The sequence below is a fragment of the Cydia fagiglandana genome, chromosome 10 (assembly GCF_963556715.1).
Source record: "Cydia fagiglandana chromosome 10, ilCydFagi1.1, whole genome shotgun sequence".
NCBI classification, from domain to species: domain Eukaryota; kingdom Metazoa; phylum Arthropoda; class Insecta; order Lepidoptera; family Tortricidae; genus Cydia; species Cydia fagiglandana.
Window position 1 is genome coordinate 9,408,479 of NC_085941.1, and position 15,408 is coordinate 9,423,886.

The following is a 15,408-nucleotide window of genomic DNA, read 5'->3' on the forward strand; positions in this document are numbered from 1 at the left end:
AATAGCCAACTCGTTATTGTTTTACATGGTAGGTATTCAGAATTTCCCCAACAGAATATAATAGACTGATTGAAATAACCTGTAACTTGTAAAATAAGGATTTCAAAAGAGACTTTAAAACACTCGTGAAACTCCAGAAATATAAGGGCAGGGTAACCGGATTAACTTTCATAATTTTCAGTGATTTTCAGTAGGTAGTTTCAGAGTCACTCATCAGAGAACCTCAAGTCTGGTAGAAGTGTGTGGTACCTACAACCACAATTATTTATCGCAAACGGTCTCAGTTAAGCACACTTAGGGCCCCCCCCACATCTGGCGTCTTTCGAGCGTCGGCGTCTACAATTCTATGGCCGACGTCGACGCAACGTCGACGCAACTGCGCAGCGACGTCATTTTCCATAGCGCTGGACCGACGCCGACAGACGCCGACGCTCGAAAGACGCCAGATGTGGGGGGGGGGCTTATAAATTAAGTTATCTGGTAAAAATAAAACAAGAAAATAGTTCAACAAATATATTTGTATAAATTGTTGCAAAGGGAAAACCCTGGTTAAAACACTCATCTATTTCACTAGGCTACGTAACATTGCTTGCGTTCCTTCCATATTCCTAATCTAGGAGTGTAGTTAATTCGTTTTTATTCCCTGTATTTATTACGAATATTATATATGTTTTCATTATTATTCTGTTATCTCCTCATAGGTGCTCTAAAACATTCGAATGGCTTCAATGCTTATGCATAGGTACATCAGTGCTTTGTAAAATGTTTCACAACGTTACCTGCATCCTTTCTGATTTTTCTTGACTAATGAGACTCCCATAAAATGGCTAGGTACCTTATTATTTGCATAAACTAAAAAAACAATGTTACAAGAAAGGAGACTTGTGTTGATAGAGATTTGGTCATAAATTAAACATATACTTATGAAAGCTTAAATCAGATTATATATTTTTTTTTATATTAATATCCGAACACTACTTACATATCTAAACGCGTAATTTCGATCTATTATTTGCCTCCTTTTTTTTCGTATCAGGAATATCGCAAGCAAGTGAACATAACATTTTAATATGGCACTGTGGTATCCACACTCAATACACACAAAAAATCATAGTCATAACACAAAACAACTTATAAAATTAATAAAATAAGGCAATATACATACATATACAACCACTCCGAAATCTATATCAACGAGTTATAAAAAAAACTTCCGTTTATAAGTATTCATATTGATGATTCATGTAAAAAAAATATATTTTGGCAATGCCCATCATCATATAAATCATTTGATAAAACTAACAGAAAATAATTATGAAATAAAAATATTGGCAGTGATTTCATATTTAAATTTAAAATATGGCATGATTGCACAAATGTCTCGTAGTAGTTTGTACATATGTTATGAGTTATGAATAAAAAAGTACATATTATTATTTTTAGCCATACAGCGCTGTACTCAGCTGTACTAGACAGTCATGCTAGGCCATACAGCGCGGTATTCGGTATAACTCTGTTCCAATCTGCCCCGTCCTTTTCAAATTATTCAAGCAGAAGGGGCATGTCATTCTTGCTAATAATAATACTTAATGCATTTTGTAAACACCACTATGGGAGTATCACTTAGGGGTCATCCATTAATTACATCACACGTTTAGGGGGAGGGAGGGGGTCAAGAAAATGTGACTTATTGTGACATGGGGGAGGAGGGAGACACAAACTTTGTGACGTCACTTTAACTTCATCAGTAACCGAAAATTTATTTAAATTATTTTATTCGCTGTACATTTAAATAACAAGTTTTTATTCGTTTAATTTTCTTTCCTAAGCAGTTTTGGGTTATAAAATTACTAATATTTATATCGTCAAAAATATTTTGATAACATATTAATAATACTCAGGTACTTACTTAATTCGATTTGGCGATTTCGTAGAAAAAATGTGACGTCACACTAGGGGGGAGGGGTCAAAAAACCTAGAAATTCGTGTGACGTAATTAATGGATGACCCCTTAAGGTCGTTCGGCATACGTAGAAATATTTATACCAGAAGAAACCTTCTACTAGGTACCCCTATCAACATCACCAAATTTAAATATGTGACGATTTTGATATGGGTACACCGGTTGACATAGGACAGCGCGATTTTAACAAACCAAAATACAATAGAATACCCGATGACTATGATTTCTTATTTACAAGCTCTAGAATACGCTAATATACCACAGCCACAGCAGTAATTCTTATTCTAAGTTAAATATTACATTTATGTCAAACACATAAAAAAAAGTATAAAAGGCCTTGTAAGTATAGTACAAACGGCATTTGGAACTTTCCTTCCCATCCGGGGACTTGTATATAAAATAGTGTACAATACAGTATAATCTATAATATGTAAGTACCACTCATTCAATAAGGCACGAACATTACAAGTATTACAACTAGCATACCTTTAAATAATTAAAATCACTCTGCATAATGATATGCAATTAAATTACGTTGTTAGGTGTAAAAGTCTTATAATATGTACTCCGTACCTACTTGTAAGTTTGTTACATTATTACACTAGGGCGCATGCGAATTGCGTGCAGGATTCAAAACGTTGATGTATAAAATAGTTTTCTGCAAATATCTGCTTCGTATTGTTCTAGCTATATAATTATCAATATTGTAGATAATTTCAAAATTTAACTTAGATTTTATGGAAGACGGATTAGGAGTAATCTCTTCGAGACCTCCTTCGGGATTTCACTCGGGTAAGTACAAATCTATTCTTAATAATAAAGTACGTTTTGGCTTCAGACCACATCCACTAACAACTGGACACTGACAAAACTGTCATTACGATAAATATTTCGAGTCTTTGTACTTTCTAAATTCTAATTCTATATTTAAATGCAAGATCTGACTTAACTGAGCCATTGCAAAGCAATCTCGAGCATTGTCCAATTCTACTGGGAATGTTTCTACTTATGAATTTCGTATTCGAGGTATCGTCCGATATATCTGAACAGCTTAATTTGTACAATTCGTAGTCACGTCGTCGCCTGAGATTCATCCGCAGGGTCTAACGCACACTATTCGACCGGGGTTTTGGCACCTTGTCTTTATTGAACCGACATGAGTCCGGTGTATCATGGTCCCGTATGGTCCGGAAGGGATCAGACTTTGGGGGGCGGCGTGGCGAGCTTGGAACGCGACTTTTCCCACCGGCTGATGTAGTCGATGGGGTAGCACATTAGGGCAGAGAACAGCAGGAACCCTCCAGCCACGTAGAATGGGACCACGAAGTCTCCCGTCATGTCCTTTATAGCTCCTGTAAAGGAACAACATAAATAAGTGAGTTGGCGAAGTCTTAGACAGTGACAGGGGAGAAAAATGTCATTTGATTTAACTACCTAATACTTTCATTAAGATCGTGGTTGACTGTGTTTTTGTTAGCTTATCGTTGAATAAAAAAACTGGTCAAGTGCGAGTCGGGCTCGCGTTTCAAGGGTTCCGTAAATCACACAATTTTCAAAAAAAAATTTGTACGTGTAACGTGACGTGAGTGAAACGCCTTGAAAAACCCGAATGAGTCAATCAAGTTTTCAACACATGTAACATGAAGTTTTCTGGCGTGATGGCTTATATCTCTGCAAATATGCAAAGTAGCTTCTAGATAGGAAATTAAATGCCGAACAATAGTACAAGTGTCTAAATGCGAAGACTGAAGACCGAGCTCCGCGTAGGGCTGAAACTCGGAGCGTTCAATGGGTCGCGCTTCCTACAACTTCCGCAAGTGTTTTAAAAGCGAAGGCCGAAGAGAGATAATACCTACAGGGTGGCCAAAAAATAAGTATATTCCCGTAACCAGGGAGTTATTGGGATTATACCTACCTACTGAGCAACATTTACTATGGGACCCGAAATCGCGAAAAGAAATGTATCCTCCCATAGAAAACGGACCAGTCAAAACGTATGAAACAGCCAAATTTTTCTTTGCGATTTCGGGGTTGCACGTCGGCAACGGAAATACACTTAGTTTATTTTTTGGCCACCATGTATAGTGCTTTTTAAAACACGTGACAATACCTAGTAACCTAATCAATCAGTACTACAAGTAACATTGCGGCTGTGTGCTAGATACAGCTTAGTCGCATTTTTTTATCTTAAGTCCGACTCACGCTTGAAGCTAAAGGCACGTCTCTTCGGGACGCTTCGGGTCTTCGGCCTTATGCGGATTTCGGCCTAGGGCCTTCGCAATAGCTGTCTAGAACTCTAATAAATCACGTTTCACTTAAACCATTGCGGCTGTGTCCCTAAAAAACCTAAACCGCATTTTTGTTCTTAAATCCGACTCACGCTTGACTCTAGATTTCTAATAGGTTTTCCTGTCATCTTTAGGAAAAGGACTATTTTGTGTATTTTTTTCAGAGTTTTAGACTTAGTAGTTTCGGAGATAGAGGGGGGGGGAATGGTCATTTTTTGTCTATTTTCTTGAATAACTTCTAGAATTTTTATCGTAAATTTAAAAAAAATATATATTTGATATTCTCACAATGAGCTCTTTTGTTTGATATGTTACACGACATAGTTTGCAAAACTTTGATTTTTAATTTTATGGTTTACCCCCCAAAAGTAGCCCCTATGTTTAAAATTCATTTGTTGACGTTACATATCCGTCTTTGGGTCACGGACTTACATATGTGTACCAAATTTCAACTAAATTGGTCCAGTAGTTTCGGAGCAAATTGGCTGTGACAGACGGACGGACAGACAGACGCACGAGTGATCCTATAAGGGTTCCGTTTTTTCCTTTTGAGGTACGGAACCCTAAAAATAACTGAGATGATGTATCTTACCCGCAATTGGAGCACCTAATAACGCGCCGAAACCTTGGAAGAGCAGGAAAAGCCCGAAGCAGTTGGTGAGCTGCTCCAGCCCGATATATTCTACCACCAGGATCGACCGTAGCGACGCGAAACAAGCTGCAAAAAATAGAAGACTATGATCAACTAATAATGTCAAATATTTTATTTTAAATACAATCTTTTTTGACTGACTTTTTATTTGACAATCATCTAATATTACTAGCTAAAATGCTGTGTCGTTTTACGGAATTCCTATGGTCCGACTTTTATCATCAGCCTGGCTTGATAGCAGTTAATTTCAGCTTAGGGAACAAATAAACAAACATTATGACTTGTGAATCAAACAAATGCTTACCAACAGCAAGTCCAAACAATGCGCAGTATGCAAACTGGTAGCCCGCATGGAAGCAGTATCCACTGAACATAGTCGCTATTCCACCAGCCGTCAGCGCAATATTGTTCAGCCACAGCGGAGATACTTTGGGCATCGATGACACCAGACCACACGCCATACGGCCCACGATGTTCGCCACACCGATCGTCGACACCAACAAGGTGCTAGTTGTTGCATCAATGCCTCCTTTTTCCATCGCTCTCTGTTTGACATACATGTAAGGAACAAAGAATCCCAGCATCGTGAAGAAACCTGACACGGCGAGAATCACGAACGTCGGTGATCGGAATAAGCTTACGTCCAACATGGTAGCGAGGGTCCGCTTCACTGCTTCTGGGCAGAGACGGCATTTGCCCGACTCTTCTTCTTGAGCATCTTCCTTGGTTGGCACGTGTGTAACTGCCATGTGGTAACCCAGAGAATTCCGAGACGTATATTGGGGTAGTCTGACCAAACTGCCGCTAAAGAAAATGTCGTCTCTGTACAGTGGCCTAGCAACTAGATCGGCGTGTGAATGGCGAGGCCTAACCTCTCTTTGTATGACTTTGATAGGGGCGCTGATGAGTGGCTCAGTGTTGTCAATATTGCTGTTGGAATCGTCTTCATCCTTCTCGGCGACCGGGCCTGTGATGAACATCGGTCTATTTCCAAGATTATTCTTAATCGTTCCTGCAGTTGCTGATGACCGTCGGCTTAGATGAGAATTGCTGCCCCGGAAGACTTCCTCGGCGGTCGGGTATCGTGTATTATTCGCGACTCCGACCCACGTGTGTGGACTAACTTTGTTACTGAATCTCATCTCGGCTGGCATTGAAATCCCGGAGTCCAGCTTGCTATGCAATTTGAGCATGGAGTTGAGCTTTTCAACGGCTTCCTCGTGCCGACGAGCGACGTCATCATCGCCGGATTGATCAGCCAGCGCCACTCGTACCGGTTTTATGGGTCTGAACAGTGCACCAAAGATGATGCACAGGAGAATGAATCCTGAAAAAAGAGGATCCAAACTTAAATTTTGTCATTTAGAGCTTGATAACTCTGATAAAAACATGCATTTTGATTGCTTACCTCCATACATAACAACAGTGACCCTCCATCCATAGGACTTGAGAAGGTATTCACCAAGCGGCGCAAACGCAAAAGTGCCGACGCCAGATCCGCAGAGCGCGATGCCTGTGGCGAGGGCGCGCCAGCGCTCGAAGTAGAACCCGACTGTTAACACTGCTGGCATGTAAATCATGCAGAAACCGATACCTGAAACAGAAAAAAATATTTAGAATTTTTTGCATCATCGTTGGTCATTTCGGTTCTCATGTTTGCAGTATATATAGATAGTGTGCTTATACTGCTTATTAACGATCTATTAAATGTATTGTCGTTCTAAAATCAAATTCATACCTCCAATGATGCCGTAAACTAGGTAGAGGTACTCTACGCTGGTCGCGAAGTAGGAGAGTCCGAAGGCAACGGTACTAATCATGCTGCCAACGATGGTCACCACTCGGAAGCCGTACCTGAAAGAACGGAAGTTAATTTTCAGTTCAAGAACATTTCTTTATATCTTTATATCGGTCTGTCATATCTGTCTGTTCATGTTAAGTATAATTGGCAACTTAGCCAGCTTTTGTTTTAGCTAGGTATAGAGGACATTGATGAGACAAGACCTATCGAAAGGGAAATTCATGAATCGAGGTACCTAATGACAAAACACGGTGAGTAAATACTGAAGAATCTTACTTGTTTGCTAAGGCCGAAACGAAAGGCCCCGCTAGAAGATAGAAGCCGGCCAACAGAGACTGCACAGGCGCGACTTGACCATCGCTAGCCTGAAATAAGAAAATTATACTATTTAAATACAAAGTAGCTTTGATTTAATTTTGATCGACCTTCAATAGGATAGATGAGGAACTAAAACAATAAGACAATAATGTGCTAATTAGTGCTAAACATCCCAGCCGCCTAGGTACCTATTGTAGGTGAACTGGTATACTTAGCAATACCTTCTTTAATGTATGTAACTATTAAATTATTACAGCATTTATAGCGACGTTAACATACATTGTCAGCATTACGGAAACTAACCCCATTGTGCGTAAGAATACATTATGAACTCATTATTTTTATTTAAGTCTAACGTATGTTATGTCTCAGAAAAAGTTGATCAATTAAGACCACTGATATGGAATCTCTATTTCCTGCTCAACGAAGGCTTATCAACTGGGAAGTCCGGTTGGACGCTTCCGACACCGCACCCTACTGACCTTAGCTTACATGTCATATACCGACTGACTTTTTCTCATCCTCGTAAATACTAGATTGATTTGATAAAGTGAACTTTATGAGCTACAAATTAAGGTTGTATTGTAAATATAAGTTAAGCAAATCACGAGGTTGGGAAAGTATGATATTGGACATTCACTGCACTCTTAATGCGGTAATAAACAAATGACGTCTCTGAACTCTGAATATAATGTACCTACTTTATCTGTTTATTACAGAGGAACATACATTAACGAGTAATTTTCCATTAATTCGATTGCTACTGCAGATACTCGTTAACTGCTCAGGAAAACATAATAATAATTTTCCTATTGCGCAGGTACCCACGTGACGACGCACTTAAATGCGGGTATTGCGGGTGCTCTGTTACTAAACTTGTTAATACAAAAAAATGCCGGTACCATTAAGTACCTGCGCCTGAAATTTTCCTATATCTTTTTAAATGCGCTGCAAAGAGTATGCACTTAACTTACATTACATGTTACAATGTAAGATCAGGTAAGTATAGGAAATTATAGTACCTACCTACCCTGACTGTGATGCTTTCTAACGCGTCTGTACCTACATCCAGCGTGTGCGCCGCGTGTGGCCTTTGTGCACTTGTGCAGGCTAGGCTAGATTTGTTCTAACGGGAACCCATTCCTGCATTCCGGCCGTACCTCACGGCAAGCTTTTGAGGGCGTCGGGCTGTCGGTGCAAGCTAATCGATGGGACTTGGTACTAGAAACACTTCATTTACCATTGGTGGATCTTATGCCTTTGAAATAAGATTTATGTATTATCAGTGAACAGTTGAAGATCGTGCAAAGGTATGAATCACGTATGTGTGTTGTGCATGTGATTGGACCGCAATTCTATTAAAACATCACGATTATTAGTGACTAATTACCTAATAAGAAACGAAGCTGATACCGCATCGCTATTGGTTATTAAGTAAGCTTTTGAGTAGACTGAACTCTAGAGAGAGTTACTTGCATTATACTTACCTGTACAATGAAATTATGCAGTGTATCGTCAACTACTAAGTTGGTAGATAGGTACTTACTAACCCCCTTATTCATAAACGTTTACTAAAGTTGACAAGCCGATAATAATCGTTTGTCTCTTTCCATCATACCAATACGTCGGAAGGGGACAAACGATTATTATCGGCGTGTTAACTTTAGTAAACGTTTATGAATAAGGGGGTTAGCATTTATACTAATATGTTCCGAAATATTGACGGAGGCGGGCAACTTAGACAACTAGATAATGTCTTACGTCCCAGGTTTATATCTAATCAGATTTTCCTCAACAGTTGACAGTGAATAGTTGCCCAATGTAATTCTAAAATTACGTGTCTTAAATGCAACGCTGAAAAGAGATAGCTCTTACATATAGAAAACAGCAATTTCAACTGTATAGGTACTCAGGTTTTATTGCATTTTAGTGAAACCGGAATCTATATTGAAACCTAACGCAATAAAGTCGTAAATACAATAGCACGGTTAAGGTGTTCATACGTGACTAGGCTAAGACGAGGTCATCGATTCCCTATTTGACGTTTATCGATCGATCTAAGCGCGGGAGAAAACCTATAAATTACATAAATTGATCGATGCTCTAAGAAATAGCGGTAAATAAGTGTTTGCCGCAGGACGTGATACACTTAATTGGTAGTTTTACCAGTAATTAATTATAATAATGTACTTATATAGATGGATTGAGTAGATTAGGTCTTAATTGGTTTAATGTCATCAAAGTTAGTACCTAACCGACTGATTATCTTCATAGACTATTAATAGTACCTACCTATTATCGTAAAGTTACAGCGAGCATTATAGTTACAATTAGTACATTATGAAACAATTCATTTATAAAGTGGTCACGCAGTTTTTCGGCTGCGTGTAGATTGCTGCGTTTTATTTGTTTTAAATATTTTGATTTATGTTTCATTACTTAATGAAAATTGAAAATTGATGATCAGCGATATCCATGCACCACCTACATGCTAGCCTAGCTTTTCATTTCATACATTGCGAATTTGATTTTTACCAGATGATTAGGTAATTGTTATTTATTTTAATTGCTTTAAGCTTGCTTTACTGACAGCAAGGATAGTACGAGTATATCTCAATGAATAATCGATTGTAAAATTATAAATTGTTTTTATAATTCGCTGATTTGTACTAAGTCAAAGCAAATTGCTAAATAAGTAGGTAGATACCTGTAATCATTATTACTGGTCGACGAACATTTTCTAAGAGCTACAATATCATTTATACTATAGCGACTCGCCCCGGCTTCGCATAGGTTAACAAATTAAAATTATACACCTAAACCTTCCTCAACAATAAACAAGTCCAAGCTAAGGTTTTAGCGTTATTGAAAGGAATTAATAAATAAAACGTTATATATATGTCGCAGTCGGATCGTATAATCCGCCGTATTACATTACGGCTAGCCGTTTTCAAAAACAGGGGCGTTTTGAAATGCGGCGGTTTAACGATTAGCCGTATTGAATGCGGCTGAATGAGAATCCGCCGGAATGTATTCGGCGCCATACGTTCTTCAACACGGCTAGCCGTAATGTAATACAGCGAGTCATTAGCCGCCGCTTTGACAGTTTTAGTTCCCATTTTTAACACTCGTGGCGCTGCCTGAGAAACGCTGGGGTGTCCATCAAATCTGGAGTTTGTCGGACTGTTTCTTTTCAAAAAAAATTTACCTAACGAACCTAACCTACCTACCTATTGATTAAGTGAGACGTCCGTGAAAACATTACACTTTGGGGAAAAAAGCGTAGGTAGGTAATTAGGTTAGGTTCGTTAGGTAACTTCAGATGCCCGAAGGGCAAACCGCCCAGAAATAGGAGCCCCGCTTGCGGGGCTCCGTCTATTTAAGTTGTGAAGGAAATGTTTTGGAAAAGAAACGCATGTAGTGCGGTGGGACCATGGTAGAAATAAATTAAATTGCAAACATTGCCAAACTCCGGTTACGTAGGCGACCGAAAGAACTGGTCACTCTACAATGTACGATGCGGCTAAACGTGGGCCGCCTTATTGAAGAACGTATCGCAGTGACAATCCGGCTAATCGTTGAACCGCCGCATTTCAAAACGCCCCTGTTTTTGAAAACGGCTAGCCGTAATGTAATACGGCGGATTATACGATCTGACTACGACATATATATCCGTTAATATTAGCTAATCTAAAATCTAGTATAATTGTTAAATTTCATTGGAGGTGCATAATTTGCATTAGAATTAGGACCGTGGGACGCCAGATGATAGTTACCAAAGTATATTTGATTATAACTGCAATGTTGTTTCCTTGGTCGGGACAACAGTTATGTAAATGAACTCTAGCCGGCCTGGCTTCGCAGTAAATCAGTAAATCAGACGCTTGCCTGACCCTGCCCGGTTTGCATTGCAAATTATGAGAGCCGACTGAAACCGATGTGATTTTATATAATCACCCTTATTGAAAGAAGATTATTGAACATTCCAGTTGCATTGCAGAATTAATAAATTCGTAGAATTTGAAATTTTTGGAATAATAGTAGGTACCTATAGAATAGACTTACTTGCTAAATTCGAACTCACGCTCACGAATCAAGGATCCAAGCTTCCCTCTTTACCAAAACCTCTGTACCCGGCGAATTATTCTAACATGATTTTATTGTTATTCGCACCTTTTTGCATAGAGACATCTACAGTCATCATCATCATCAAAGTCAAGTGATCAAAAAATCATCCCCATGACGATGCGTTAAGTACCCCTTACTAAGAGTTGCCTCCAGAATCTCGCGAACTAAATTGACAGGTCAATGTGCACAAATGATACCACACTTTGGCCAGTGCTGTTCATATCGATATTTTCAAAAAAGTTTGAATTAGAGAATATCGCGAGAATTCACCGCTAGCGGCGCTACTGTTGCGCGGTCAGTTAAAATGTATCTTTAAGTAATTTAAATTATTTTACAAATGTTACTTGGTATTTCGAAAATTGTGCAATTTTATAGTAATCAATACAAGGATATTGGATAAACATATTGCAGGTAATTAAATAAATATTTTATTTTATTTGTTAGGAAAACTTACAGCTAGGGTAACTAGTTGTAGGTGATAACATAGAAACAGTGATTTTGTCTCAAAATACAAATAAGGCCGACCCAGACGGGGAAATAAGATAAGATTTTTCATTTATTTTGTGTGGTGTGGACGTAAAAATTAAATCGTCTCGGTGATCCCTATTGCTTCGACTGTAAAGAAGACCAGTCCCTAAACTGGACATTCAAGTTGACAATTAGGTCAGAATTGAAATAAAGTTAGACCAAAAAAAGTCTGCAGCGATTTTAATATCCCACGCAGTGCAAGTATTATTTGAAACGTCAAAATTCTATGAAATTATGACGTATTAAATAACAGTTGCACTGCGTGGGCTATCAAAATCGCTGCAGACTTTTCTTGGTCTAACTTTAATTATCGATCAATCTCATCTACCGGTCACATTGTATAAAATTAAATCACCAATTTTAGATTTATGGCGACAACCGCGAGCTCTTGATATAAACAACTTGCCCACAAACCTGAAATTTGTCAGTTTCACATCCGCACCTCCTGATTTGATTGGTAACGTCACAATCTTACATCGAATCAACCACTTTTCTCGTCATATTCATACAAATCAAATATGACGACCGGTCTGGCCTAGTGGGTAGTGACCCTGCCTGCGAAGCCGATGGTCCTGGGTTCGAATCCCAGTAAGGGCATTTATTTGTATGATGATACAGATATTTGTTCCTGAGTCATGGGTGTTTTCTATGTACATATTTAAGTATTTGTATATTATATATAGCGTTGTCTGAGTACCCACAACACAAGCCTTCTTGAGCTTCCTGTGGGACTTAGTCAATCTGTGTAAGAATGTCCTATAATATTTATTTATTTATTTAAATCGAAATCGTTTGTGTCCCCTTTATAATTATCACATGAGTAGTAAGTGCATCTTACTTATCGATATCATTTTATCGACATATACCCCTGCCTATTTTTTCTTTGCTATTCCTGGTATCATTTTATTTGTCAAACTCATGTCAATTTAGTTCGCGAGTTTCTGGAGGCAACTGTAGAGTCTGTGCGGAAATAGAAAGATAAGTATGGATATGGAGCCCAATACATTCCACGACTCTTCTCTTTCCGAACAGACTCTATAGTATGGGGTAACGCATCGTCACGACTGTCTATATTAAGCATAGACGCTAGACGTCTTATCTGGGAATAGACAGCCGATGAAATATTCAAACACAACCGCCTGTTGTATTTGAATGTTCCGTGCTTCCTACGCATGCGCGTTGCATTCATTCATGTCTGCGTGCTTGAGCCCAAAAGTAAAGTGCACTATTAACATATGAGACTCTTCAACAGTTACGTCATTTCTCTTCTGTCGTAAGTAACCCGTCGCCATCATTAGCCAACTCGAACGGAAATTTTACGAATACATTTACCAGTTTTGTTATTAGCAATTTAATGTAAAGATTTTATCGCACTGAATTAGATTTGGACAAAAATAACTGTTATGTAAATATAACATTTGTGTAAGCGATATAACAAATTCCGTAACGTCTTGTAAGTTTATTTTGGCACCCTATTCTGGAACTCTTCGAACCAAGACATCGTTTCTCATTAAGTAGTACATAGTTACCAGAAATATTACAAAATATTATAACAGTGTAGTCCTAAATTTTTATCTTTTAACATTTTTAGGGTTCCGTACCCAAAGGGTAAAACGGGACCCTATTACTAAGACTTCGCTGTCCGTCCGTCCGTCAGTCCGTCCGTCCGTCCGTCCGTCCGTCCGTCCGTCCGTCCGTCCGTCTGTCACCAGGCTGTATCTCACGAACCGTGATAGCTAGACAGTTGAAATTTTCACAGATGATGTATTTCTGTTGCCGCTATAACAACAAATACTAAAAACAGAATAAAATAAAGATTTAAATGGGGCTCCCATACAACAAACGTGATTTTTGACCAAAGTTAAGCAACGTCGGGAGGGGTCAGTACTTGGATGGGTGACCGTTTTCTTTTTGCTTTTTTTTGTTTTTTTTTTTTGCATTATGGTACGGAACCCTTCGTGCGCGAGTCCGACTCGCACTTGCCCGGTTTTTAATACCTACGTTGCAGTGACACGGCGTCTATACATATTAAATACTAGATTCCTACACTGCCGTATTCGAACTTCAAGATATTCACAAGAGACGACACGTACTAGATACATTCTAGATACGTTATAGTTTAGATATCAACTAGTTCTCTTTATAGCGCAATTCGGGCAACCAATGTCACTTTTACGTTAGATAGCGTAAGATATCTATTATCTAGATAGTGAATTGGATCTCTAAGTCATATCCTGTGGAAATCGTTCAAGAGTATCTCCAGAATCGCGCAAATAGTGATAGTGATGTCTAAAAAATATCTAATAGATGTCTATTTCAAAATCCGAATCGGGCCCATAGTCAATCGGTAAGTAAGCCTATGAACGTCATAGTCAGTTCTACGCCGTAAATAACCAGTCACATAATGATTAAAATGGGCACATTTAATTGACGTAAACAGTTATATCATTGATCTGCTATTAACCGAACTTTGCATGATTGTCCTTGCCTCCGTATTAAACGTGTACTGTCATTTTAGCAAGGCTCAATTAAATTGGTTTGTTTTCACGTTTTCATACATAGGCGTCATTATTGTAATAATTATCTGTCAACAATAATCATTGTCCATAATTTCGGTCAGATAGAAAACCTTTTTTTCCGTTGTGTAATGTTGACGTCAATAGAGAAGGGCATAAAAGTAATGTAAACAAACGAGTTTATCGTCGCCCGTATATTCACGTACTTTATGAATTATGAAGATGTAATGCGCTCAGACAGACAGCGTTAAATTATATAATATATAATCCCTTCTTTTTGCGGGGGTTCAAAGAATCACGCGTCAATAGCTAATTATAATATTTCAGACAGCGAAGTGCATCTGTTACACACCTAGAGACACTATTGTGCGTTCCAAAATAACTAGACGCCAGCACAGTTAGATCTTGGGCCGCCGCCAGACGCATTACAACACTGTCCCTGCTATAACGAACGTCGCGTGACACTTGTTCCACGGGAGTAAACACGCGTCAAAGAGTGACAGCCTCCTGCAATTGTGCTGCGAGATTACAGTAGCGTTGGGTATCGCATTACCACTGGCCGGTTGCCATGTAGATGGGAAGACGAGGCCAGAAGATGAGTAAAATGGAATCAATAATACAAATAAAACACTAAACGAAGTGTTGAAACGAACATTAGAAACACTAAGGCTCACTTGCACCATTCCACTAACCCGGGGTTAACCGGTTGAACCTGGAGTTACCATGGTAACCAGTACAATTTGACACTAGTTTTACGGTTTAACCGCTTAACCCTGGGTTAGTGGGATGGTGCAAGTGGGCCTAATTGTTATTTATTGTCTCAAGGTATATACCTACAGGGTGTCGCGGTCAGTTCGCGTACATGTACAATGATTAGTGATTACCATCATAAGAGTTTTTATCTGGTTGATATACTGTAGTAGATTCTGGTCTCCTGAATCAAATTTTCTGGAGGAATATTTGACATTGTATCCAATTATATTGGGTTACTTTGATCCAGGGGGTAACATTAATCATCGAATTTTTAACTACCTATATATATAGATTTTTAAAGGTATATAGGCCTCTATTCATTTGCCTGGTCATTACAGTTCCGCACTGCTGTGTTAGATTGGTTACTCTGTCACCTTTCTTCACTCCTATGCGTTTAAAATAAATTTCACAATTCTAGGTTTATATAATGCTTAATCAGTGGATTTATATAAAATAAACAG

The 15,408-nt window shown here is 38.7% G+C and overlaps 1 protein-coding gene across 2 annotated transcripts in view; it reads right to left on the reverse strand.

Annotated features, from left to right (window-relative positions):
* Positions 1 to 499: 499 nt before the first annotated feature.
* LOC134668079 (uncharacterized) overlaps positions 500 to 15,408 on the reverse strand; it is a 53,852-nt gene continuing 38,943 nt past the window's right edge. For both annotated transcript variants that reach the window (XM_063525557.1, XM_063525558.1), the window contains exons 4-9: positions 6,981 to 7,069; positions 6,642 to 6,757; positions 6,312 to 6,497; positions 5,208 to 6,230; positions 4,844 to 4,969; positions 500 to 3,315 (exon numbers count right to left, since the gene is read on the reverse strand). In XM_063525557.1, the coding sequence (XP_063381627.1) occupies positions 3,161 to 3,315; positions 4,844 to 4,969; positions 5,208 to 6,230; positions 6,312 to 6,497; positions 6,642 to 6,757; positions 6,981 to 7,069 (1,695 nt within the window). In that variant the 3' untranslated portion in view covers positions 500 to 3,160. The remainder of the gene's footprint in view (positions 3,316 to 4,843; positions 4,970 to 5,207; positions 6,231 to 6,311; positions 6,498 to 6,641; positions 6,758 to 6,980; positions 7,070 to 15,408) is intronic.